The sequence below is a fragment of the Lycium barbarum genome, chromosome 3, assembly GCF_019175385.1.
Source record: "Lycium barbarum isolate Lr01 chromosome 3, ASM1917538v2, whole genome shotgun sequence".
Lineage (NCBI taxonomy): Eukaryota > Viridiplantae > Streptophyta > Magnoliopsida > Solanales > Solanaceae > Lycium > Lycium barbarum.
Genome location: NC_083339.1, coordinates 123,899,150 through 123,926,883, shown reverse-complemented (window position 1 = coordinate 123,926,883; position 27,734 = coordinate 123,899,150). Strand labels below are relative to the sequence as shown.

The 27,734-nt window shown below is 35.5% G+C and overlaps 2 protein-coding genes and 1 non-coding gene across 3 annotated transcripts; all 3 read left to right on the top strand.

The window, feature by feature from the left end:
- The first annotated feature begins 1,779 nt into the window (after positions 1 to 1,779).
- LOC132632221 (pentatricopeptide repeat-containing protein At3g18110, chloroplastic) lies at positions 1,780 to 9,933 on the top strand. The gene is made up of 4 exons (XM_060348069.1): positions 1,780 to 5,574; positions 5,698 to 5,898; positions 7,771 to 7,861; positions 8,280 to 9,933. Exons 1-4 carry the CDS (start codon positions 2,003 to 2,005, stop codon positions 8,802 to 8,804), a joined length of 4,389 nt encoding a protein of 1,462 aa, XP_060204052.1. The 5' UTR covers positions 1,780 to 2,002; the 3' UTR covers positions 8,805 to 9,933.
- On the top strand, positions 7,198 to 7,300 carry LOC132634585 (U6 spliceosomal RNA). The gene has a single exon (XR_009580285.1). It is a non-coding gene; the product is annotated as a U6 spliceosomal RNA (small nuclear RNA).
- A 2,393-nt stretch (positions 9,934 to 12,326) lies between the features above and the next one.
- On the top strand, positions 12,327 to 19,853 carry LOC132632220 (aluminum-activated malate transporter 4-like). Its single transcript, XM_060348067.1, has 6 exons — positions 12,327 to 12,957; positions 13,590 to 13,727; positions 15,087 to 15,350; positions 15,445 to 15,581; positions 16,037 to 16,183; positions 18,929 to 19,853. The coding sequence occupies exons 1-6, from the start codon at positions 12,585 to 12,587 to the stop codon at positions 19,586 to 19,588; spliced, it is 1,719 nt and encodes a 572-aa protein (XP_060204050.1). The 5' UTR covers positions 12,327 to 12,584; the 3' UTR covers positions 19,589 to 19,853.
- The last annotated feature ends 7,881 nt before the right edge of the window (positions 19,854 to 27,734 follow it).

Sequence of the window (27,734 nt, the reverse complement as noted above, 5' to 3'; positions counted from 1 at the left end):
ATAGTCATTTGAGTAAGTTTGCCCATCTCTATAGGTTCCAATTCATTCCCAGTCTGCCTTCACCGTGCCTACTCTGTAAAGACAATTCTCCAGATGATTTTTCAGTTTCGGGATGTAAAAGCTTAGGTTCCATTTTTGTTCTTAGAACCAAAATAGTACAGCACCCCTGGAAAATGGAAATAACGTGTGCATTTTCCTGCTTTAGCCTTCAGATGTACTTAAAAGCCTTCTCCAGTTAGTCAAATATGTAAGCATTAGAGATACAAGCTACAAAAGAATTATAATGCTAATAATTAGCTAAAAGAGATTTTGTGCTCTTACATGCTCCTATATTTATGTTAAAGATAACAATGCTAACACGACTCATTCTTACAGTAATGCTGTCTTACAAGAACTCTTGTTGTCAACATTTTTTTTTTCTTCTTATTATTATTATTATTATTATTATTATTATTATTTTTTTTTTTTTTACGAATCAGAGCGACAAAAGGCCTCAATTTCGGTGGATCGTAAAAGCAAAGTGTCAACATTGATATTCCTTTAAAAAGTGTAATATGATTGTTGGTATGAGAAAACATGTTATATGAAATATACACCAACGTCGGGGATTTGTTTGGTTCTTTTCTTAATTTATTATGTTCATTGCAAAACACTGTGTACTTGAAAATATGTTATATTTATATAGAAAAGGATATTATTTGGAGGCAAAGGAAAGCTATGAGGATGAACATAATTAAAAATCGTTGTATTCCAATGTTGTCTTGATCTCAGTTATTATGTTTATGTTTATATTGAAACAAAACATCGTCATGTCAAAAATTTAAGCAAAAACAACAACAAAAAATTCATAAAAATAAAATATTTATTTGGCCATGTCCCTCATAAACTAATTTCACTTTTACCTAGTCCGATCGAAACTATTTACCCAAGTATCCCCTTATCCAAAATCCTTCCTCCATGATACTATCTCATTATATTTATATACCATGATGGTATCATGGAGGACTAAGAGTAGGGGGTGTGCATAATTTGGATAAACCCGAATTCGAACATTTTGGACTTATATTTTGAAATTTTCAGATTCTGAATTGGATTTCAGATTCAATTTTTAAATTTTTTGAATTTTGGATCGGAATTAAGATTTCGGATTTGGAACTTCGAATTTTTGATTATCCGAAAATCGAATTTCTTATACCTTATGTTTAACCTACCGGACTATCCATTAGATATATATTAGCGTATTACTTATATGTCCAATCTAATAAGTCAAATATACCCTACTCAAAAGGATATATGGGTTAGGGTATAAAAGATGTTTAATATTTAAAGAATACTTTAATCAACTAACATTTATATTCCCGGTTTTATAAAACTACAGATAATAGAGTTTTAGACGAAGATAAACTAATTGGCTAATAGATTAACTAGCACCCCTTCAATCGGACCAAATAAAATTTACCAACATTTAGGATTAAAGTTGGACCTTTTTTAGGAAAAATAATACTCTGTCTTTTGGAGAAATTATTTATCCGAAATGGCCCATATTTCAAATATTTTTTGAAATGACCCTTTTATTATACCCTTTTATATAAAGTTTTTATATTATCTACGGTAACTGTATAATGTTGTATATCATGTGTACAAACATTCAGATGTAAATTAAAAACATGGCTATGTAAATATAATATTTTATGCTTGAATGTATATTATTAAAACTATCCCCATTTTTTTAATCTTATAAAGAACGGAACAAGAAATCCTGGAAAACTATATCTGCAGTGTCTCTTTGCCTAGTGACCAAAGCCAACCTCATAAACCCATCCGTATAAAATGTGAGACATATATCCGAAACAACCCGCCAAAAAACCACAAGTGTCTTGTCTTCTCATTTCACAAAAGCAAAAATACACAAACAATATAAGCTCTCTGCTTACCTTCGATTCTGTATTCAATCAAGTCTCTACTATGTCAGTAAACAGTCTTTGAAGACAATTTTATTGGCATGGCTGCATCTACAGCACTACTTAGTATTGCTCCACCACAGCTTAACTCCACAACAAAATCAAAGGTACAAAGGAAAACCCCTTTATGTTGTTCTCTAGATTCCTCAAATTATGCTACTAATACTGTTAGTGAAGACCAAGATAATACTCCCAAGAAATTTACTTATAGTAAAGCTTCTCCATCTTCTAGATGGCCCCACTTGAAATTTACAGACACCCACCAAACTGTTACCATCCCTTCAATGAAAGATGTTGAATTTGATGTAAATATAGATAATTATGAGGGTAAAGAGGGAAAAAGAATGGAGAAGGGAGAGGAATATTTGAACTTTCAATTGAATGATGAAACACAAGAGGTTTTGGGTAGGCCAAGTAGGACTAAAGCAAAGAAAATGACGAAACTTGCACTAAAAAGAGCGAAAGATTGGCGTAATAGGGTTCAGTTTTTAACTGATAAGATATTGGGGTTGAAATCTGAGGAGTTTGTAGCTGATGTGTTAGATGAAAAGATGGTGCAAATGACCCCAACTGATTTTTGTTTTGTGGTGAAATGGGTTGGTCAGTCTAGTTGGCAAAGGGCATTAGAGGTTTATGAATGGTTGAATCTTCGGAATTGGTATTCTCCGAATGCTAGAATGCTTGCAACGATACTTGCTGTGTTGGGTAAGGCGAATCAAGAAGCATTGGCTGTGGAGATCTTTATGCGGGCAGAGCAAAATATTGGGAACACAGTTCAAGTGTATAATTCAATGATGGGTGTCTATGCTCGAAATGGGAGGTTTTCGCGTGTTCAAGAGTTACTTGATTTAATGCATAAGCGGGGGCTTGAGCCGGATCTTGTGAGTTTTAATACGTTAATTAATGCACGTCTTAAATCAAGTCCTATGACACCGAACTTGGCGATTGAACTTCTTGATGAAGTGAGGAGTTCGGGTGTTCAACCTGATATAATAACTTATAACACTCTGATCAGTGCTTGCTCACGCGAATCAAATGTTGAGGAAGCTGTAAAAGTTTTTAATGATATGGAAAGCCATAGATGCCAACCTGATTTGTGGACGTATAATGCTATGATTTCAGTTTTCGGGAGATGTGGAATGGATGGTGAGGCTGCAAGGCTGTTCAGTGAACTGGAGGCAAATGGCTTTTATCCGGATGCAGTGACATATAATTCACTGCTCCATGCATTTGCTAAGCAGGGGAATATTGAGAAGGTTAAAGAAATCCGTGAAGAGATGGTGAACATGGGATTTGGAAAGGATGAAATGACTTATAATACCATCATCGACATGTACGGGAAACAAGGCCGGCATGACCTTGCATTGGAAGTCTATAGGGATATGATATCTTCTGGTCGAAGCCCTGATGTAGTTACATATACTATTCTTATTGACTCACTAGGGAAAGAGAATAAAATGGAAGAGGCTTCAAAAGTGATGTCTGAGATGCTAAATGCAGGGATAAAGCCAACAGTGAGAACTTACAGTGCCTTGATTTGTGGTTATGCAAAGGCAGGGAAGAGAGTTGATGCAGAAGATATGTTCAACTGCATGGTCCGTTCTGGAATTAAACCAGATCACTTGGCATACACAGTGATGTTGGACATGAATCTGAGGTCTGGTGAGACCAAAAAAGCAATGTTGTTGTATCATGATATGGTGCGCAGTGGATTCGCTCCTGATCTTGCTCTATACGAATTTATGCTCCGAGTTCTTGGAAGAGAAAATGAAGAAGAAAATATCAAGGTTGTGGTTAAGGACTTGAAAGAGTTGGGTAATTTGAGTCCGCAATCCATTTTAGCTGTACTTATTAAGGGTGAATGCTATGACTTTGCAGCCAAATTGTTGAGATTAGTTGTTGAAGAAGGTTCTGATTTTAATCATGATGACCTGTTGTCTATTTTGGGTTCGTACAGTTCATCTGGGAAGATCTCAGAAGCTATAGAGTTGCTAAATTTTGTGAAGGAGCATGATTCCAGGTCCAAGAAGCTTATAACTGATGCCTCGATTGTTATTAACTGCAAAGCTCAAAATTTGAATGCTGCTTTGGATGAATACCGCGAAACAGGTGAAGATGATTCATATAATTTCAGTTTTTCTGTGTATGAGTCCCTCATCAAGTGTTGCGAGGAGGCTGAACAGTTTGCTGAAGCTTCTCAAATATTTTCTGATATGAGGGCCAGGGGTGTAGAACTTTCTCGGGATATTTGCGGAATCATGGCTGTCATTTACTGCAAGATGGGTTTGCCAGAAACAGCTCAATATTTGATTGACCAGGTGGAAGCAAATGGCATGACCCTTGGGGACACCTCAATTCATGTAAGTCTTATGGAGGCATATGGTAAGCTGAAAGAAGTTGAAAAGGCAGAGAGCGTTGTGGCAACTCTAGAACAGCGGTATGGTGTTGTGGGGAGGACGGCTTGGAATGCATTAATACAAGCTTATGCTTTAAGTGGTTCCTATGAGAAAGCTAGAGCTGTTTTCAATACCATGATGAGAAATGGTCCATCTCCTACAGTGGATACCATAAACAATCTCATGCAAGCGTTAATTGTTGATGGTAGATTAAACGAGCTGTATGTTCTGATTCAGGAACTACAAGATATGGGTTTTAAGATTAGTAAGAGTTCCATTCTTTTGATGCTCGAGGCATTTGCACAAGCTGGTAACATATTTGAAGTGAAGAAAATTTACCACGGAATGAGGGCTGCTGGATATTTACCTACCATGCATCTTTATAGAATTATAATCGGGTTACTGTCCAGGACAAAACAAGTGAGGGATGCTGAAGCCATGCTTTCTGAAATGGAGGAAGCTGGATTCAAGCCAGATCTTTCAATATGGAATTCAATGCTCAAGTTATATACTAGAATTGAAGATTTCAAGAAGACAGTGAACATATACCAGAGAATTCAAGAAGCTGGACTCAAACCAGATCTGGATACTTACAATAATTTGATAATAATGTACTGTAGAGATCGTAGACCTCATGAAGCTATTTCATTGCTGCATGAGATGAAAAGGCTGGGTCTGTCTCCTGAGAGAGACACTTATAAAAGCCTGATTGCTGCATTTTGTAAGGAGCTGATGCTGGAACAATCTGAGGAACTCTTCGAAAGCCTGAGGTCAGAAGGACATAACCTCGATCGTTCTTTTTATCACTTAATGATGAAAATGTACAGAAGTTCTGGAAATCATTCCAAAGCTGAAAAGCTAATAGAGAAGATGAAGGAATCAGGGGTGGAACCATCTGATGCTACGATGCATTTGCTGATGACTTCATATGGTACTTCTGGCCATCCAATGGAAGCTGAGAAAGTGCTGAATAGTCTTAAGTCAAATGGTGTAAATCTCAGTACTCTACAATATGGCTCTGTTATTGATGCTTATCTCAAAAGCAGAGATTACGATACTGGCCATTTGAAGCTTAAGGAGATGATTGGGGAAGGTCTAGAACCAGATCACAGGATATGGACTTGCTTTATCCGGGCCGCTAGTTTATGCGAATACATGATTGAAGCCAAAACTCTTTTAAATGCTGTCGCTGATGCTGGTTTTAGTCTTCCTATCAGGCACAATTTGAATTTAATTTTTTTTCTTTGCTATTCAGGAAACTTCTACTTTTTGGGTGTGTGGGTGTCTTTTCAGGGATTCCATTTCCTCATTTCAACTAACTGTTTGTCTCATAAATGCAGGTTTCTAACAGAGAATTCAGAGTCTATGGTGTTGGACTTAGACCTCTACCTGGAGCAAATTGAAGCCGCAGAGGATAAAGCAGCATTGAATTTTGTAAATGCTTTGGAAGACCTGTTATGGGCTTTTGAACTCCGGGCCACAGCCTCGTGGGTTTTTCAGCTGGCTATTAAAAGGAGCATTTACCATAGTGGTGTTTTCAGGTACATTGACTTGGCTTGCAACGTAATAAGGAAACCTATACTTGTAATCACGGTGTATACGATCTACAGCTTAGATATTCCACTTTTAAAAACTACATGGCATCTGGAAACCTCTTAACTTCATTCTTTTTGTTATTTGTTTTTCATGGAATACACGGAAATCTTCCAGATGAAATTTGATTTGATTTGCACCTCTTACTCGAAGCATCTGATATCATTTGTTGAATATTTTGTTCATAATTGTCTCTTTCAAAGATTAAAATGCCAGTTTCTGCGTCTTACCTTTTCCTGAAATCCTTTAGGAGTTGTCTAGAAATCAGACTCAAATTCCTGTTGAAACTACTGCTGTAGGATAACCATTGGATAAGGGCTTCTTAGGTAGACATTAGACCACCCAAATGGTGCATTATAACACCGTTGGAACCCAATCTCCCCCTCCACATGGGGGGTCAAGAAACTTGGGTTTAAAGTGATTAACCCAGGAATCCCACGCTGAGGTAGGTTAAGGTTTGACTCTAGGCTTACAGTTTATCTTTGGGGTTATTCCACCTAATCATATGTAGAACTGCTACAGTTCACTCTCTGTACCTGCTATTATTACCTACTACATTGAACGGCACCTGTGCTACAACTTGACCATACTTTCTTCTTTTTCTGGTGTCTACAACACAACACCATTCTATTTCAATTCAGATATTATTAGTTAACTACAGGGAGGCGATATCTAGGCTTGCAATCTAAATGTGATTCTTTGCAACAGTTACGAATACTATACCAGCTTGCATCTGGTGGACAGTTTGAAAAGAGAGAGATACGAACAACTCCATCCAAAGGATAAAAGCCAACAACATCTTTTTGCTTTATTTTTGGTGTAAATGGAACTTGTAAATGAGGCAGAATCAGTCCTAGAGATGCTAGAATCCCTACATGTTTAGAGAGGGATATACTTTTGCTCCTTTGTACAGATTTCCAGCACCTTCTTAATGTTGTTATTAATAATACCTTACCATTTAAAAAAGGGACCTGAAGTAGTTTTAGAACATTTAAAATTGTACGTTATTTTCTCCTATAAAAAAGATTGTGAGTTATTTTCTGTTTCCAGTGCTTCGCATTTCAGGCATTTCGTTTTCTTTGTTTCTAGCTGATGGTCACTCTTTTGTTGTTTTTGACTATTTCTATTATGCTTCTAATGGACTTCTCTATGTGTTTCCTTTTCTTACTGCTGGCCGTGCCACTATTTCTTTGAAAATTCATATGTACTGAAAGACAATCTTAAGAGTCCAAAAATATTTGGACCATTTCTCTTCGGGGACATCCGATAAATTTGGAACGGTACAGAGAAGATTAGCATGGCCCCTGCGCAAGGATGACACACACAAATCTAGAAATGGTCCAAATTTTTCTTCATCAAAAAAAAAAAAAAAAAAAAAAGAGCAAAAAAATTTCTGTCCAAAAAAGTTTCTTTCTGTGCGACTGCCCCTTGACTTGATTGGGGAAGTAGAGAATAGCAAATCCTTCTTTTCTTTCACCAAAAGGATTTGAGTGGGTCCTACTCTTTAGAAATTTCAGTTTATGTGAGTTGCCATTTGGCTGAAGGAGTCTGCAGATTTGTCTTTGTATGGTAGACTTCTCCGAATTCTCTTATGCAAGGCCTTGGAGAGATGACAGTTTCTTTATATTGTCTCTCCATTGAAGACCCTGTTTAAAATTGATGCTTGTTAATGTTGCATCAAAACTAAGATCAAGGAGGATCTGCTTAAATATTTAGTCAAGATTGTGGCATGCATTTCATGACAATCTTTTATTTGAAACTTTACTAGTTTAATTTGCATTTTTATCTGATTTTCTTTTGATGTTCATCTTATTCTGCAGGGTGGCTGACAAGGATTGGGGGGCCGACTTCAGGAAACTGTCTGCCGGTGCTGCTCTTGTTGGTCTCACATTATGGCTTGACCATATGCAGGCAAAGTTTTCCTTTAAAAGCTTATGTTCCATGACAATATCCCAAAGAAAAATAACATTTTCAAGCTCTTTAAAGCTTCATATTTTCTATATAAAGATTCTTTTTCAATTAGGAGATTTGTGATCTAGCTCCTCTCTGCCGATTCTATTGACGTGTTCCAAAGAAAATTTCTTAATTGCAGCGTCATAAAATTTGGGTTGTGATTAAATTCGCTAATCTTATCAGCCAATCCCCACAGCTATATCTAACAAACTTGACATTGACTCATTTCTGTTTTTGTTCTTTTAGGGGAAAAATCAAAGTCTTGTTGCCTTAGTTGTAGCATTTCTTAATAAACTAGCAAATATTTGTTTATTTATGTTCATGCTTGATATACCACCAGTGAACAGAGCTTGACATAATTGTACTGTTTCTGCAGGATGCATCCTTGGAGGGCTTTCCTGAATCTCCAAAATCTGTTGTACTGATTACTGGTAAATCTGAATACAACAAAGTTTCTTTAAATAGTACAGTGAAGGCATACCTTTGGGAGATGGGTTCTCCATTTCTACCTTGTAAAACTCGGACTGGAATAGTTGTTGCAAAAGCTCATTCCTTAAGAATGTGGTTGAAGGATTCCCCATTTTGCTTAGATCTTGAGTTGAAAAATAGACCTAGCCTTCCGGAGATGAACTCAATGCAGCTTATTAAAGGATGCTTTATTAGACGTGGCCTTGTTCCTGCTTTCAAGGACATAAATGAAAGGCTTGGGCCAGTAAACCCGAGGAAGTTTGCGAGGCTTGCTTTGCTGTCAAATGAGAAGAGGGAGAAAGTTATTCAAGCTGACATTGAGGGGAGAAGGGAAAAGTTAGCCAAGTTGAACAATACTGCTATCACAAAGAGGAAGAATACAAAGAGCGTCAGGATGAACAAATTTGTCAGGGTGTCCCGTCCTACAAAATGATGGCTTTGCCTGAAAACTTGATGCTGTTGTCCTCTTCGGGGTCAGAAATTCCATAAATCCTGAGTAATATCGCATGACAAGTTCCGGAATATAGTCTGAGAAACATTATTTTCTTAGGATGAACGGTATAAATAGCTGCCTGAGTCAGGAGCATGGGAGGTGTCAGCGTCACGGCGAATGCAAGTTAAATCAAGAGGAGATCAGAAAACTTCAAACAATTCCAGAGTTGCAAGGGAAATTCAATCATCAAATCTGTCAGAAATCATATAGCAGTTTTCCCTTCAGACATTTCTTGCTGCTGTCCAATTAAACAATGTCTGGAACGACTCTCATTAAGTTTGCTCACTGGTTCAACTCCCTCCCCTGCACCAGCCCCCACCCTCCAAATATAATCACACTAATCTTCTTCAACAAAGACTCCCGTTTCATCATTGTTACATATTACATGCATGCTAACTTCCAATCTTCTTCCCCGGACCCCGCGCATAGCGGGAGCTTAGTGCACCGGGCTGCCCTTTGCTAACTTCCAATCTTCTGCAAAATTTTTGATTCCCTTGACAACTGCTCTTGCACATTAAGGAATTGATGGATTTGCTTTAGCTTGCACAGTTACTTATATCTAAGTTATCTGTGTAGTTCTCATTAACGAGGTTCAAGACACGTATTTGGCCCCTAGCTGGTGGGTGTCAACTTGATATATTGAGCCCATGAGAGTCTTGCCCGTCTCTAAGGTTGAATCGGAGGAACTTTAGAAAGCCTTCAAGGGCATGAGCTCAAGGAGTCTGCTTACTTGTAAGTAAGTTACTACCCGTCTACAGCACTGGTGTTGTCGGTCCAGAAACCTGATCATGCTCTACTCGACTACATGCAATGATGAGAATGTGAAAACCCCATGTTATCTATGTAGCTGCAGGCTGCAGGTTATGCTTGGAGATAGAAAGTATAATTAAATGTTAGGCAGGGGAAAAAGTGCTAAATGTACCATCAGAGCATGGTTCTAGTATAAGAATAGGTAACATTTTTGTCTTTCGACAGTTTTAACTGGTTTTGACCCAAGATTTATATATTGTTCATATGAAAAGCAATAACCTTTTATGTGGTCAAAGAGAAAGCAAACCTTGAAAGGTAATGTTCATTGATCTTTCTCAGTTCTTTTTATTTTATTTTACTCTTGTTTGCTATTTCATTCAAAGAGATTTCCTTCTCTTCTTATTTGCATACATCTTAGGGACAAATAAGTGCTTCTTTTTCCATCCTCTTTTCCCCTTCCATACTCGCAAGTTTTTATGACAAGAGGAGAGTTGTTTAAGGTTGATCCATGCAATTTTCTCAACAAAATTAAAATTCTCAGTAAAGTTCCAATTTCGTCCCTCAATAATGTCAGATAAGGTGCACATTTTTGTTGGTTGAAATTGTCAACTCCGAGGGCTAGAAGGACTTTATTGTGCATAAACTGTAAGAGTACATAATGAAGGTCCAATTATACGTTCATAACGAAAAGCTTTTCGAATTATGAGATTCAAGATATTTATGCAGTTAGCTCTGTTTGCGCTATCAACTGATTAGTAGCTACCACGTATCTCATATTACCAACGAAGGGGAGTGGGGACACTCGTCTATAGGGGTGCAGAAACTTGTAAAAGCAATTGGTCTACCACTGACTGTAACGGTGGGATGCATATAATCCTTCTACCCTCAACTGAATGTCTCAGGTTTGAATCCTAAAATTTTTGAAGTTGGGAATGTAATTTTTTTCTTAAAGACCATTTTTCCTTTTAATAGGCTTTACGTGACGCAAATTTAGATTAGTTCTAGAATATCAAATGATCAAAAAATAGCAACTGGCCGAGTTTGCCTTTCTGAAAAGTTTCGTCATCAACTATCTAAATTGTTTAAAGGTTTATTTTGGGGCATTAAAACCACTCATAATATTTCTTTTTATTCTAAAAATATCCTCCAGGTATAGATAAATAGAGAAAACGAATGCGACGTGCGACTTTGTAAATACAACCGGCCTACTTGTGGCTGGGTTTGAAAATAATGAATGATTGGATGGAATTAGTTGACCAATTATGATACATTATACTAGATATTATACTCAAATAATATATAACATCATCACCTTCATCACTCAATGAAAATTAATTAGTTATCATTACTGACGGTTGCTCATTGACTCACAAAACCTTATTATTATTCATTTTGTTAAAGTACTAGTAATAGTTAGTACTTTAAATCCATTTACTTCTAATTAATTATTCTATCAATTTTAATTTATAATCTGCTATGGTGCTAAACCCTGTTACATAATTAACAGGAGACTATAACAGGAAATTAAATTACTAAAAGATATTTGACCTGAGGATTAATAGATGTTTAACTGGATCAAAATTGCTGCGAGATCCTTGCCATTCGTAGGCTTGTAAGCTTCTCGGAACTAACCTATCTGAAAACCATAGAGCTGACTACTAAGTTCAAGAGCTCTTAAAAATAATGGATTCACCCTTGATGTTTAGGCTAAATCTAATATTGAAACTTTTAAAATCAAATATTAAAGTGAGTATTATCGGTTAACGTGTTTTCTTGATATTGATATATAGACTGTTTTTGTCAAGCTTTTTGGAAGTAAAAATGTTCATTTTAAAGAGTTGAGATGTTTGGTCAAGCTCTTAGGTAAAATATGCATGTTCTTGAGTCATTTTTCGGAAACTGAAAAAGGTAGCTTCTCCTCCGAAGCACCTTTGAAACTTTATTCAAACACAAATTATTGGTCTAATATTAACAAAAATATTTTTTTAATTAATTAATTAAACACAAGCTACGATTCTCCAAAAATTTCTGGTTGGAAAAGCACTTTTTTCAAAATACACAAATTTTAAACGTTTGGCCACACAACTAATAATATACAAATATATATTTTATATTTACTAATTTGGTATAAATATTTAGTGCAAGCTAAGCTTTTTCCAAATTAAAGTATGCTACGATGTGGCGTCCGTGACCAACATTCTTCCGTCTACAAGGAAAGGGAGAAGTAAAAAAAAAAAAAAAAAAAAAAAAAGGAAAACAAATACTACTAGTAAAGTCTAAGCAAGAAGAACGGATAATACCAACAACTCTAAGTGGCGGAGCTAAATTAAGGCGTTAAAAATATAAAAAAGTAAAGAAGTCAAAGGAGTTTAACATGCACTATATATACATTAAAAATAATTTTAATCATATATAAATAATTTAATTTCCGTCTAAAGGGTTCGGTTGAACCTCCTTGACCCTTCCTCCCTCCGTCCCTGTGAACGAGATTGTTCTCCACTCTTAATCAGTGTTCTTGAGTTCAAACTCTGAGTCTAAAAAAAATTCTATTAAGGAGCGCCTTAAGTTGTGCGAATTCAGAATATTTAGGCCTCCAACGGGGGTATCGACTGAGAAAAAAAAAAAAAAAAAAAAGGATAATTAAATCTGTTTTATGTTAATTTTTCTGTAATTTAGCTCTAAAAGGGATATGGAGAACTGAAAAATCGGAGAAAAATTAAATCCTTTTTCTAATTTTTTTTTTTAAAAGTTGGAGACCAAAAACAACCGATCTCGAGATCCAGTTGACGACAGCAAACCAATTTAGAATCTCAATAAATTTAGTAGTTGAATTCAGATCACACTAATACACCATTAATTTCCTTACCAAAACAAGAGAATATGAGCATCTAAAAAAGAGAATCATGCAACTCCCTTAAATCCTTATCAACTGATCCAAAAAAACAAGAACCAAAAAAAAAATAAAAAAAAATGGCAACAGGCAATGCATTTTTTGGTTCATTAAAACAAAGTTTTCATGAACAAACAAACAAACAAAGATTACTATCCAATAAAGGGTACTCAGAGTTAGGAGTAGGTGGTGCATCTTATACAGAAAACGAGAATTTTCTACAACGTTTGCGTTATGGAGTTTATCAGTACTTTAACAATGTTAAACAAGCTGCAATTAAAGTAGTTCAAATGGGTCATAATGATCCAAGAAAGATTATCTTTTCTGCCAAAATGGGTTTTGCTCTTGCACTTGTTTCCATCCTTATTTTCTTTAAAGAACCACTTCCTTATATTGGTAAACATTCCATTTGGGCGATACTTACTGTTGTCGTCGTGTTTGAATTCAGTATAGGTACGTAAGTTTTTTTTTTTTTTTTTTTTGCATCAAATTTGCAGCTCTTTTACTCTTTCTGTTTCCTTGATTTATGTGATAAGATTCAAACTATGAGTCTGTTTGGATTGACTTATTTTAGGTTTTTTTTTAAGCCAAAATAACTTATGTGTCACTTTTTGCTTATCGAGATTTAACTACAACAACATATCCAGTATAATGTAATCCCACCAGGTGAGGTCTGGAGAGGGTAGAGGGTAGGCAGACCTTACCCCTACCATGTAATGGCAGATGGGTTATTTCAGATAGACCCTCAACTCAAGGAGAGAAAAAAGACCAGCAGTAATAATAGTTTTCGCTTATTGAGATTCAAACTTTGTAAATTTTGACCAACATTTTAAAAGATTTTTTTTTTCATCGTACTGACATGAGAATAATTGCAACTTAGTTTTTTTCGTATAGTTTTTGAATATCTAAATTTTAATTTTATAATATTGAGTTGATCGAATCTAACTTAGCTTCAAAGATTTGTCAAATTAAATCTCGAGAAATGGAAAAGTGCCACATAAATTGGGACGGAGGGAGTATATGTTTTGTTCAAGGAAAGGAAAGGGTTATTGCTGATTTGAGATTATTATAAATTAAATGTGTAGGTGCGACACTTAGCAAAGGATTTAACAGGGCTTTGGGGACATTATCTGCTGGAGGATTAGCTTTGGGCATTGCTGAACTGTCTCTTAAGGCTGGAGAATGTCAAGAGATTGTGATTGTGATCAGTGTATTTATCGCAGGTTTGGTTTCAATTTTAGTATTTAGTTTACTTCAAGAATATCATAGAAATTTTATAATTGGTTTATTTATGAATCTTGATGAAACAGGTTATGTATTCATTTTGTTTCTAATTTTATCTTGTTTTTCTCTGCTTCTCTTTACTAGCTTAGAGATTGTAAAAGTAAAGTGAGAATCAATTAGCCTACTGATTTAGCTAGAAACTTAGTCAAAACAGTAAGTGATTGAATACTTTGCATTATTAGTTAATAAACTTAAAAACAAATGACAAATTGGACAAAAAATGGAAGTTTGACAATATGTCAAGTTTCCAATTTTGATGAAACTTGAGCACATAATTCGTGTCTCTCCGTTAATTAGGGTTCAATTCTTGAACTGTTCAATGCAATGTGAATATTACTTAATTTATGCTCTTAATAGATTTCATGACTTCAGAATATTGAAGGGGGCAAAAGGCCAAAATATCATAATCATGGCATGAAGGCAGCGGCTTATGCATAAAGGCGTGAACTTGCTTCTTCATATAATGTTTATAGTAGAAGTTAAATTTGCAGTTATATTGCTTGTCTCACTTTCTGCTTGGGGTAGATTTTTTTTTGGAAACTTAAGTTAGAAGGATCTTTGAATAAAGGTGATGAACAAGGAAAGTAATATAGAGAGGATCTTCTTCCAGCCTGGAAACTGGGTGACATGAACAAAAAGAAGAAATTGAAGAATCTGACCTAATAACTCCTCAAAATAGGCTCCTACATTAGGCGCAACGCCGCAACTAAACCTTCATTTGATAACTATGTAGACAATAGCCTAATTCTCCACTCTTGAATAGAGTGAACCTTTTGAAACATATATGCTCCTCAGGTTCTAACTTCGTAGAAGAATGAACCACTCAGTATCCTTGATAGAATGCTTAGATTCAATAGCTTACTGAAGAACGTTGCATTAACTTAGATTTCAAGACAATCACACATATCTATTACACTGATTGAAACTTCAAAGTAAAGGAAAGCGTTTTTCAGCTTTTCTCTCCTCACATACCTTACGCATCGATATTACAACCAGAATCACCATTTTTCTTCTTGTATCATTTATAAGCGTTAAATGAGCCATCGAGAGGAAGAGTTTACTTGATTACTACATGGGATAGAAGCTAATAAAGCCATTTACTATATATGTTCCAAGGCTAATACATACTATATCCTAATCTGCAACCTCTCCCTCTTGCTCCCATAATAAATAACATACACACACACACACTCTCTCTCTATTTCCTTGTATGTTGTGGTGAAAATATGCATGTATATATTTTTCGGGGGAAACAATTTCTATACTGCGCTAATCTCTACATTCTCTCTTCCATTCAGGATTTTGCACGACTTATTTGAAACTGTATCCTGCACTGAAGCAATATGAATATGGATTCCGGGTCTTCTTATTGACATATTGTATAGTGCTAGTATCGGGGACTTCAGATTTTGTTAATACAGCTGTTTCTCGATTGTTGCTAATTGGTGTTGGAGCTGCTGTTTGTTTGCTTATAAATGTCTGCCTCTTCCCCATTTGGGCTGGTGAAGATTTGCACAAGTTGGTGGTGAAAAATTTTAATGGTGTCGCTACTGCTTTGGAAGGTGAAGATTCTTTCATCTGTTATCTTTAATTTTGTCTTGGGACATAACATAAACATGATATTCTTGACTAATATCTTCCTTGCTTCTTTTTTAGGTTGTGTCAATGACTATTTGCAATGTCTTGAATACGATAGGATACCATCAAAAATTCTTCTTTACCAGGCATCCGATGATCCCATCTACAGTGGTTACAGGGCTGCTGTAGAGTCCACCAGCCAAGAAGAGTCTCTGGTAAACCTATGTTGCTATTGATGCTTAACTGTGAATATGTTGAGTTTCCTCCATTCCAAATTGAATGTCCTATTCTGGCACTATATTATGCTAAGGTCTGGAAGTGTTCAACTTTAAATAGGTAACATGTGGAGGCTGGTAAGTTTTCTGTATTAGAGAAATTGAAGAATAAAGGTAGAGCACATGTAACTTATTAGAGTAGCTTTACATTATTTTGGATGGAAAGAGAAAAAAGATGAATTTGGACATTCATATGGGATGGTGGAAGAATGCCTATTTTCTTGGGTTGCTAATTTTAGAGAAATTGAAGAATAAAGATAGAGCACATGTAACTTATTAGAGTAGCTTTACATTATTTTGGATGGAAAGAGAAAAAAGATGAATTTGGACATTCATATGGGATGGTGGAAGAATACCTATTTTCTTGGGTTGCTAATTTTAGTATCCTCGTTCAGTTAGCTTTTGCTGTGTGGGAACCCCCTCATGGACGTTACAGAATGCTCAAGTATCCTTGGGGTGAATATGTTAAAGTCAGTGGTGCACTAAGGCACTGTGCTTTCATGGTCATGGCAATGCATGGGTGCATTCTTTCGGAAATACAGGTATGGTTTTTTCTAATCTTCTTTAACTTAGCTAAAGCAATAGGCAGCGCAGATTCTTTTATTATTCTATATTCCATAAATTTGAAGCCTAACTCATATCTGCCACTTCTTCTTTTTCTGTTTTTAGAATGATATGGAATTAGGCAGCTTATGAATAAATAGGAATATTTTAGATGTCTATGAGAGAAGTACAATTAATCAGCATATGCATAGGAGAGAAGTACTTAAATTAATCAGCATACTCGACCTGTGCAGTTCTACATAACTTTTTTTTATAACGGTGGTGTGCCAGTTGGCTTACATGCACCTCGACTATTCCACCAGGCCTGCTACCTCACACCAGCGTAGGTACTAGGTAACTTTGCCCACCAACATTTAGGCATATACGAAAAGATCACCTAGCGTGTTAGATTTGTACCCTAGTCTCCAAGGTTTTCACCCACTCCATTGACTTCACGCAAACAGATACATAGGAACTAGACTAAAATTAGTACCTGTCAAGGGTTTGCCCTCCCTCTATGGGTTAAACATAAAGGTGTACACAGAACTGTTTAATAATTTCTTCATCAGATGAAAACTCAATTGATTCTTCAGTACTGAATGTTTTCGAAATTGTAGACATTAGTTAAGTAAGTATGTTGACAGGGTTCATTTATTTAACTAACCTATTTCGGGATAAGAAGTAAGAACTCAACCGTGGAACTGCAGTTCTGGTCTGCTATTTCATAAAGTGTTCAGAGTTTGCTCCTGTTTTAATAATTTTACAGAGTAGTCAAATATTGAATATAAGTCTTTTTGTGGCATCACAAAGATAAACACCATCAGGGCCGGCTCGACCATAAGGCCAGTAAAGCCATGGCTTGGGTCCCAACTTTTTGAGGACCCCATTTTTCCTAAAAATTACATATATATATATATATATATATATATATATATATATACACACACACACACACACACACATACTAATTTCTCGCTTTTACTGTTCTTATTATTAAATATTCTAATTCCGTACTGCTTTAATATGCTTTGCCTTGCGCCGAAGGTCTGTGGGAAATAACCTCTCTACCTCGCAAGTTAGAGACAAGGTCTGTGTACAGATAAGGTCTGCGTACACACTATCCTCCTCAAATCTCACTTATGAGATTACCTGAGTATGTTGTTGTAAATGTTCGAATTCCAAAAAGAGATATATATATTTTGAAATAAATAATTAGATCTCAAAAAGGGGCCCTAGATAGCCATATTATCAATTGAAAAGGATTTGTTAGAACAAATAGACTATAAAGCAGTAGTTAATGACTTCACATCTAAAACAGCTAGAAAAGTATACTTTAAATAAAACATATATATGACGATCTTTCATTTCTTTAAAAACAAATTAGGGCCTCTCTGTGAAGTTTGGCTTTAGGCCCCCGATCTTGTTGAGCCGGCTATCAACACCATGCCACTGGATTGTTTAATAAATAAATTTAAGAATTACTTACTGAAAGTAGATGCCCATCTTAGATCCAAAGATAAGTTGAGGAGATTTTAAACCTTGAAGCTGCTTGAATCTTTAGGTCGAACGTTTGGCCTTTAATACAAACACCAAGGCACTGAGGCTTTTTGCTTCTTGAGAGTGGCAAGAAAATGGAAACCTAAGGGAGGGGTGGTATCAATAACGGCCAGCTACGCCAAATCCTTAATTTGAGGATATATTCTATGCTATTTATGGAATTAAATAAGTAGTAGTAATAAATAAGTTACTACTTTCTTTGGACCTTGGGAGGATACGAGAATCGAATCCGCATAGCAAAGTGATTCATAAATTACTAACAAAGATATGAATGAATGTTTTAATGATCAGGACTAATAAGAAATTTGAACTGGAGTTAAAAGTTTAATATAAGCAAACCAGTTACTCAATACTTTGAACTACATCTTGACATCTGAATTAGAAATTTGAACTGGTTGAGCTTTTACTCTTATATTACATATGTAATTTTTCTTTTTCCCTTCATTAGCACCTTTCTTCGCTAAAGCCCATGCTTTAATTGCACTTTGTACTTAATGCCCTACCTGGTCGTGGTGCTTTTCACCTTTGATACTTCTGGCTGAGATTATCAATTAAGCATCATTTCTGAATGCCAGCTTGGCTGAACCCTTGCATTTTGGCTGTAACCTTCCCTTCTGTTAATTAGCAAATTTTCTTTTTTGCAATAAGTGTCCTAAAAATGTTGAGATGACCTTTATCCGTTAGTGACATCCTTTTGCTACCTAAACTGTTTGAAGGAAGCTTATAAAGAAGTATTTATACAGATAACCTCTTAACGTCAGCTTCAACTAAGTAACATGACACAATAATTTCCTCTAGCTTGATGGAAGTTCACCAAGCAATGCTCTGATCTCGAAGGAGTTTTGTCCAAACATATGTCATCTCACAAATCGCATTATATTTGACTATTGATTCAAAATATGAAAGTGATCTTGTAAATACAATTTTCTGATTCTCTACTTAATAGACATAATATACATGTTATATCCATTTTAATATCTTTTCCTCTTTTTTTTGATCAAGTTAATGTCTTTTCTTCTTAATAAACTGAAAATTCAAGACATCAGTGACAGCTAGCTGCATGAAATATATAAGACTGATCTTGCAGCTATATTTCCTGTTTGAACTTGTTATGGTCCTGTTCTTGATTTTAGATAAAAAAGATTGAGAATTTATGCTCTCTTCGTGCAATTTCTTTTGTCTTGTAGGCAGCATCTGAATTGAGGCGGACTTTTATGAAGGAGATTCAGAGAGTTGGGATTGAAGGAGCCAAAGTGATACGGCAGCTTGGAGAGAAAGTAGAAAAGATGGAGAAACTAAGCCCTGGAGACCCTCTCAACGAAGTTCATAAGGCTGCTGAGGATCTCCAATTGCTGATTGACCAAAAATCTTATCTTTTGGTTAATGCAGAGAATTGGGAAAGTTCAAAAAGACCTAAGAAGTTTGAAGATCCTGAACGCCTTCAAGAACTGAAGGACAATGAACCTAAACCCATGGTAATTAACTCCCTCAGTGAAGCAACTCTCCATTTAAGGTCTGCTCACACGTTGAAACACATGGATACTCTTAATCCAAATGTAAGTGTCAACTTTTCTACTTCACAATGGGGTTCCTCAGCAGATGTGTTTGGGCAGCAGACAATGTGGCCTTCACGGCTTTCACTTATTGGAGATGTGATTTTAAACGAACGTGAAGTACGGACTTTTGAAAGTGCTAGTACGTTGTCAGTGGCAACATTTACTTCCTTGTTGATTGAGTTTATTGCAAGACTTCAGAATCTTGTAAGTGCATTTCAAGTGCTCAGTGAGAAGGCAAAATTTAAGGAACCTGTAGATGCATCTGATACAAAAGAGGCACCCACTCTTTGAGGCAGGTTAAGGCTTGGAGTGAAATCTGCTTTTTTGAAGTTAACAATGTTTTGAGATGATTATATATGTACTATATTAAGAGTTGTAGAAATGTCAAGGACAGATTTCTGTTCTGCAGCTTGTTTTCAGAGACTGTATGAGCTGTTAATCCAGGAGATAAAGATTTCCTTGACCCAAAAAGTGTATTAGTGCGTGAAGTTACATGTACATAAAGATTTATACTTGTTTCTGATGAATCCATAAATCATGCAAGATTTTTAAAGAACATTAGCCGGATAATATGGCCTTGTTATGATATTCAGATTGCATCACTAAAAGATGCTTTAAGAATGACCTACGTGGATTCTTAAGTAATTTGCCAAGTTATAGAAGTTGCCATTCTAACCATCTTCTTTATTGGAAGTTTGTGTTTTAAACACCCTAAAAGGAGATGAGAAAGAAATTACCAACATACATAACATTAATGTGTAACTTTATTAGTGTGAATTATAAACTAAGGTAGCAGCTTCTTTTATACATTCACAGTTTACACAATCATACATTACCCTGAGAACTATGAACAACTATTACACAATGCTCTACCAGTGCTAGAAGTTGTTTGGAGCTAAGCAAAAGCATGGTACCTTTTCAGCATCAGCATAATTCAAGTGAATAGCACTCTCAAAGCCCTAAAATGCAACAAAATGCTGTCACTGTACTTCCCATTTCCAAAATGTAGAACTATTCAAGTTTATACAATCACCCGTGTTTTCCGATGAAAACGGATAATCAGTTAGAGATTTGTATTTCAAGGGTTTAAAGACAAGTGGGTCGTATCCAATCCCGGAAACTCACCTTTCGGGTATCGTGATTACGAGAGTTAGATTGAAAGAACCAAACATAAAAAAATAAGAAATCAAGCAAGATAAATATGTTCACAAGAATAATCGGTGTGCCCGGATCAATTGTTTTTGAGAAATAATTAGGAATATGTTATAAGAGATGAGATGGATATCCCTTAGCTTACATGATAAGTTAATCTATATAGAAACCAAAACAAGATTTTTCAACCCTAACAGTCGGCTGATGTGACCTAACTGTACCCCACATGCTTCTCTGCCACAACACACTGATCAAGATTTGTTGATATGACCCGAGTAGGTGGAAGTGGGTGCCAGCTATGGAGACCTCCCGATCTCTCCGAGCTCTCGGTTGCGGAAACTAGCTGAATACGGATTTTACCCAATACAGCCATTGCTCCCACAAACGCTTATAGGGAAGCAAAAGAAGTAAAGACATTGAGGTAAATAAAAATATATGTCGCAAGAAATAAAGACTCCTCTCAAATGCACATCACGTCCAAATTCACACTCCATTTTGCATAATTAAAAACGAAGTACGTTAAGGAAACTTTTTTTTAATCAAAATTAATCATGCAAATAGAAGAGAGAAGGAACAAAAGTAGTAAGTGAATTATTTTTAGATCTGATATGGCGAAGACATAGCTCACGTGTAATACACCTCCCAACATGCAGCTGATTTTATATGTCCTAGGATGGCGTTAATTCCACTTAAAATAAATATAAGGATAATAAAATAAGAATAAGGGTATTAGTTTGAAAATCTTTATAACTAACGCGAGTTATATGGCTCACCTTTTTGTCTCACAAAATTGTGAACCCAAATTTTACATTTTGGGTCCACATTTTTGTGAGACAAAAAGATGTCTCACACAACTAGTGTAAGTTGTGTAACACATATTAACAGAAGTGTAAATTATTAGGTCAAAAGAGGAGACAAAAAATAACAGAAGTGTTAGACAAATTTAAACTTCAAATATGATGGCTCCAAGACCACAGGTAGATCAAGTACAATAAGTAGGTGTATCAACAATATTTCAAATTATGATGGAATTTTGAGTTTTACGGATGAAATTCCATGACAATCTCTTAAAATTTCACATGTAGAATTAAACTTTACGATATTAGCTATTTTTTTTTTTTCAATCACATAGGCTGAAAAGTGACTACTTATGAATCTATCCATAGTCAACTATTGAAGCTACATCCTACAATATAGTGCCCTTTACAATATTGTGATTTTTTTTGGAGATATAATCCAAGAGAAAGCATATTCTTTGACTTTTATAAATTTAATATAATTGTATAATATTTGTCTGGCCGAAATTATCATAGATATTGTTCAGTGGCAAATAGTATTAACGTTTGAACTTCATCAACCTTAAGGTATGGAACCAATCAGCCATATGCAAGCTATTATGGGCTCTTAGTCAACAGAAGGAGAAACTCTGGATCACATGGGTGCATACATATTACATCAAAAATCAAGATTGGCTGACAATGGGGGTGCCTAAACAGGCCTCGTGGATGATCAGGAAGATATTTCACATGAGGAAATTCTGGCCAGTGCTTACAAGCAACCAAACACTATTTAGCAGGGACAAATTTCAGATTCAAAATGCATATAAGATGCTGCGGGGGGACATCACGATAGTACCATGGAGAGGACTAGTATGCCACAATGTAGCTTGTCCGAAACATGTGTTTATTCTCTGGCTAACACTCCTGGGCAGATTACGTACCAAAGACCTGCTATTGAAATGGGGAATGGGCATCAATGGAACCTGTGTACTCTGCGACAACCAACTGGAGACCTTGGACCATCTTTTTTTCGAATGCACATACTCACAGGAGGTCTGGCAGCAGATACTGAACTGGTTGGGCTGGAAACGACGTATCTTAGCATGGGCACTGGAATGGCAGTGGGTACAGCAACACAGCAAGCCGAAGAGAGCAAAAAATATGTTACTAAAGGCTTGTTTTGCAAGCGTGGTTTATGAAATCTGGTGTGAAAGAAACTGTCGGGTATTTCAAAACAAGAAGAGTACGACGACAATGTTAATACATACGATACAGAACCATATATGCATACGAGTTAGACGAAATAGGAACCTTTTTGATACTATTTGTTCTTTATAGGAGTTAAGTTTGGTAGGAACATAGGAGATATGCGATGAGCAACCGGGATGTGGTGCGCTCAGGTTATGTAAAGCAACACTTTGGTGATTAATAAAATCTGTTAATTGCCAAAAAAAACAGTTACGAATTTTAAAGCAGGACGAAAAATCTCAAAGAACAACATAATAAATGAACAATAAATGGGGAGAACTGAGCAAGTACAGGTTTGATTTTATTTGTAATGTTTTAGGTCTAAAATTGAGGCTATTGATCTAATAGTTAGTCAGAAATGGTTTCACGTAGGAAGGCAGCCCTATCGAATTTTCAAGGCCGCGTTTGTTTAAAGTTTTGTTTTGAAATTTTGGAGCAAAGTGTTTGTTTGATTTTTGCACGATTTTCACACTCAATTTTTCAAAAGCTCAATACAGGTTAAACAGAAATGATACTAGTGTACTAAAGAGTTCAAGGATTTAACTTTTTTTTATCTCCCGTTCCGTATTGGTATCCGTATTGGGATCCGATTAAATTTAAATTGACGTCAAAAAATCTTATCAGAGATCTTTGATTAAAGATACTTATCCCATGACCACAATCCTTTTTGGTCATGATCTAGGTCTACCTTATTGCAACTAAAGGTTTGGCATAATACTTATTACTTTGTTGTCATTCTCCCTTCTTCATATTTCTTTTTCCTTCTATCCCTTATTTCCTTTTTCTTTTTGGTCGTCGCACAACCAAGTTAATTCCATTTAACTTGTACTACATCAGTTAGCTTAAATCTTGGATAAATTCGCACTATTATTCAAATTAATTGCAGTCTTTACGTTTTCTTTATTTCATTGCGTAGAGATACTCAATGATCCCATTTGTCAGTGGAGCTATTGGTCCGAATTAGTATATGCATATTTTCCTTCCTTCAAAATTCAAATGAATCGATTTTATATATATTTCACGTGAACGGAAGATTTATTTTATAAATTGCAAAACGTATAGTTTGAATCAGAAAGTAATTTAATACTCATATAAGTATTAAATTTATAGAGTATAGTTTTTATCAGAAAGTAATTTAATACTCAATGAAATAAGGTGCCAAACCAGTAATAGCAATAAGGTAGACCTCGATTATGACCAAAAGCAATTGTGGCAAAGTGATAAGTTCTTCTTTTCTCTAAATGCCTGAGGTACTACTTTCGTGACAAATTATTGAGATTTTAGGCCATATGTTATTAAGATCACCGTGCTAATTTTTACTCCTTCCATCTCAATTTAAGTGTCTTTTTTTTTTCTATTTAGGAAAGGAAAATGGGGAAGGAGATTACGACATGGGGATTCGAACTCTCACCAACAAGGTGAAAGTTCAGGTAGCCAATCAACTGAGCTACTAGATTCCTACAATTTAAGTGTCTTAGTTTGATTGAGTACAGTGTTTAAAAAATATAGGGAAACTTTTGAATCTTGTGGTTTAAAATTAAAGATGAATGTAGTCATTTAAATCTTGTGGTCTTAAAATTGTCATGTATAATTTTGGAATTGAAAAACTTTCTAAATATAAAAAGAAATACTCTTTTTGAAACAGACCAAAAAGAAAAGTAAAACACTTAAATTTTACGGAAGGAGTAACATTTTTATTCCAGTTTAGTCCCTCGATATGTTTTTTTCGGTTGCAAATTAGTCCTTTAATTTGCGAGTTTGTTTTATTACGTGTCTTATTTAGCTTTGGCAAGTCTAGGAGCTTGGGCCTCCATATTAATGATGTTGCATTGTTGGGTAGCGGAGAAACACATTAATGAACAAAAATAAATTCTGATTTCTTCCCCATTTTTCTCCTCTCTCACTTCGTTCTCTTTTCCGCCTATGCTATTACTATACCAAATTAATTCGGTAAGTTTCGATATTTTCATAGGTTTCGATTTATTATTTATGCCGATAAGTTGGTAATTATGAATTATTCGACTTTAACTTACACACGTGGAGGATTACTCCCTCCGTCCCATTATAAGTGTTGTTTTAGCAAAATAATAGTCGCTCTAGAAATTCAAGACAAAAATTAGTATTGTTTCTAACTATATCTTTATATGGAAGAAAATTACTTCTTCTTCATAATGCTCAATTTTCAAGAAACATTTAATAACTAGGATTATTTACTAAACTATACGTTGTGTTTATTGATTTCTTAATGAGAGTTGTTTGCAACAAATTTTTGATATGAAGAAAATAAATCGCAACCACAGACAAAATATAAAGAAATAAAGATTTTATTGATGAATATTTGTTAGTACAAATTTGCTTATCCCTTGATTATCTCCGTGATTGAGGGCGAAAGTAGCGTCTTTCTCGAACTTATTTAATCTCCATGAAACGAGTATTTTGTGGATCTTAATCTCTCTGTGAATATTACATGAGTTCATGAGATATTCGAGGTATGTCTTTTTCAAGAGAATATGTTACACTTTATATAGGCGTGAGCTAAAGTTTAGAGTAGAGTAACCTCCAAGAACCCTAACAGAGATTGGACTCGTCCTGTAAAGTCCCACAAAAATTCGATGTCTACCAATACCCCTACTTCGAGGCTTGTCGGAGTGTAGACTCGCCGAAACACAAAGACGAGAGTTAAAGTAACCATAAAAATGGAGCTTCCCATCTTTGTGATTTTATGGCTCCAGATTTTGCAGATCTGATTTGTGAGAGAAGAGATAAAGGCCAAATTTGGTCACACTGCGCGTGCCAATTTGTTTGCAATAAATTTTTGATATGTGAAAAATAAAATGCAACCATAATAAAATATGAAAAAAAAAACATAGATTTTATTGATGAGTATTTATGAGTACAATTTTGCTTATCCCTTAAGTCTTCCCTCTTGATTATCTCTGTGATTCGAGGGCTGAAGCATATTTCTCGAACTAGGATGATGCAGACCTCCTTCAGATTTATTTGATCTTCATGAAACGAGGATTTTGTGGATCATGATCTCTTTGTGAATATTCCATGAGTTTATGGGATATTCGAGATATGTCTTGATCTCTTTATGAATACCTAATAGTTTATGAGATATTCGATATGCCTTTTTCAAGGGAGTATTTTATCCATTATATAGCCGTGAGCTAGAGTTAGTGGTATCCAAGAACCCTAACAGAGATTGAGCTTGTCTTGTAAAGTCCCACAAAATTTGATGTCTACAAACGTGAAATGAGTTAAAACGAGACTTATTTTGAGACGAAGGGAGTAAAACTTTGGTAATAGTAAAAGCTTTTTTCACGCTTAAAGTAAATGAAAATTGCTTCGCGATTGGTTGGAAAGGACACACATTTGCTCGACTTATAATGGTACTCCCCCCGTCTCATATTACTTGGCTACATTACTAAAAATATATGTCCCAAATTACTTACTCATTTACAAAATAAGATAAGATTAATTAAATCTTTCCCATCTTACCCTTAGTATTAAATGTTCTTGAAAATAGTCAATATGGATTAGAATGTATTTATTGAAGAGAGATATAAATAAGGTAATAAAATACATCTTTTATTTATAATTTATTAAGAGACGGGCAAAAAAAAAGTGATCAAGTAATATGAAACGGAGGGGAGAGCCTGACACTTTTGTAACCCAAAAAAAAAAAAATTTGGAACCAAACTAACCCATTAAAAAAAAAAGAACCAAACTAGGCTTCACGCACAGATTCTGTCTGTGCGTGAAGGGCTGTTGACACCCAATTTTGTCCCGCCTCTCCTCCGAAATACCTATTTACGCTTCCAATATTTTGGCAAATTAAAAAATATATTTATATTTTACTCTTATCAATACTGGCGTTTCATTATTCTATTACAGTTACTAGCTATTATTATTATTATTATTATTATTATTATTATTATTATTATGATGATGATGATGATTATTATTATTATTATTCACAATTTTTATCATTTCGGCATTTTACCAGCTTACGCACACGCATCGCATTTATCTTCGCATAATTAAATAATAGTGTTTATTTACTATGGACTTTCGAAATATTATTGAACGGCTATTACGACGGCATATAATTTTATTATCTGAGCACTAATAATTGCATATTTTATATTAAGTAATATTTTAACACACTTTAGTATAGAGTTATTTAAATAGGTCTTTTATTTAAATGTAGTAGCCCAATCAACTCATACTATTTTCGGACCAATTCATAAAATCAGCCCACATTTTATTCCCAGCCCACATCTTCAAACCACCAGCCCAAATAATTACCCAAACGGACTAGCCCAAATAATTATCCAAACGGACCAGCCCAACCTAAACACACCACCGACCCGACCCGCCCCTTTCACTTAACAAAGGAAACCATTAGGGTTTCCTTCATTTTTCTCCTCAGCCGCACACCCCTTCCTCCGTCTCTCTTCTTTCACCTCTCTCTATCTCATCCGCTCCTCTCCACGACGCCTCTGTCCCCCACACTCCTCTTCCCCCCCCCCCCCCCCCCCCCCACTTCTTTCTGTCCCCCACACTCCTCTCTCTCTTCCACTTCCCTTTGTCCCCGCTCATCTCAAACGAAAACCCTAATCCACCCTATAAATAATCCTGTCTTGAGTCGTTTAGGACAGGGTTCTGGAATGGCAAGAATCCCCTGAAAATACGAGTCCTCAGCCGCACAAGATTCCCAAAATATTAAGCTTGGCAGTAGTTGTGATAATTCAAAACATCGAGTCAAAATACTAGAACATTTGTTTTCTGCTTTTCATCTGCTTTGTGTTGCTGTGAATCCGAGCATCGCAAGCTCGAATTTGGTAGTTTTAGAGGTAGATCGAAGATTCGAGGCCTCACTTCGCTGCACCCAAAGAAGGCAAAACCTCCTCCTTATTGTTTAGTTTTCAGTAGTTTTAAGGGTGTTCGCGGATTTATATGTATTTGTGTGAAATTAGTTTGTAAATTAATTATTGGTTCAGCCTGTTATTAGTTTTCGCATTAGAAATCTGCTTTGGTTTAGTCTGATATAGTGTCATTTAAATTTTTTATGTGTTGGCTAATGGTTGTATTACATGATTAGTTTGATTTAGTTTGATTAGGGTAATGTCAGTTTAAGTATGTACTGTTTAATTAGTCTTTACGTATGTCAAATCTAAAATTCGTATATGTTTGAATGTCAGCCAACATTAGTCTAGTTCCTTGTTACATAAACATGTCATTTGTATCACAAG

Coding starts and splice junctions, on each gene's coding strand:
- LOC132632220 (XM_060348067.1), top strand. CDS start 12,585: ATGGCAACAGGCAATGCATTTTTTGGTTCATTAAAACAAAGTTTTCAT. Junction 13,728..15,086: donor GATCAGTGTATTTATCGCAG/GTTTGGTTTCAA, acceptor TCTTCCATTCAG/GATTTTGCACGACTTATTTG. Junction 15,582..16,036: donor CCAGCCAAGAAGAGTCTCTG/GTAAACCTATGT, acceptor ATCCTCGTTCAG/TTAGCTTTTGCTGTGTGGGA.
- LOC132632221 (XM_060348069.1), top strand. CDS start 2,003: ATGGCTGCATCTACAGCACTACTTAGTATTGCTCCACCACAGCTTAAC. Junction 5,899..7,770: donor TACCATAGTGGTGTTTTCAG/GTACATTGACTT, acceptor CTTATTCTGCAG/GGTGGCTGACAAGGATTGGG. Junction 7,862..8,279: donor TATGGCTTGACCATATGCAG/GCAAAGTTTTCC, acceptor CTGTTTCTGCAG/GATGCATCCTTGGAGGGCTT.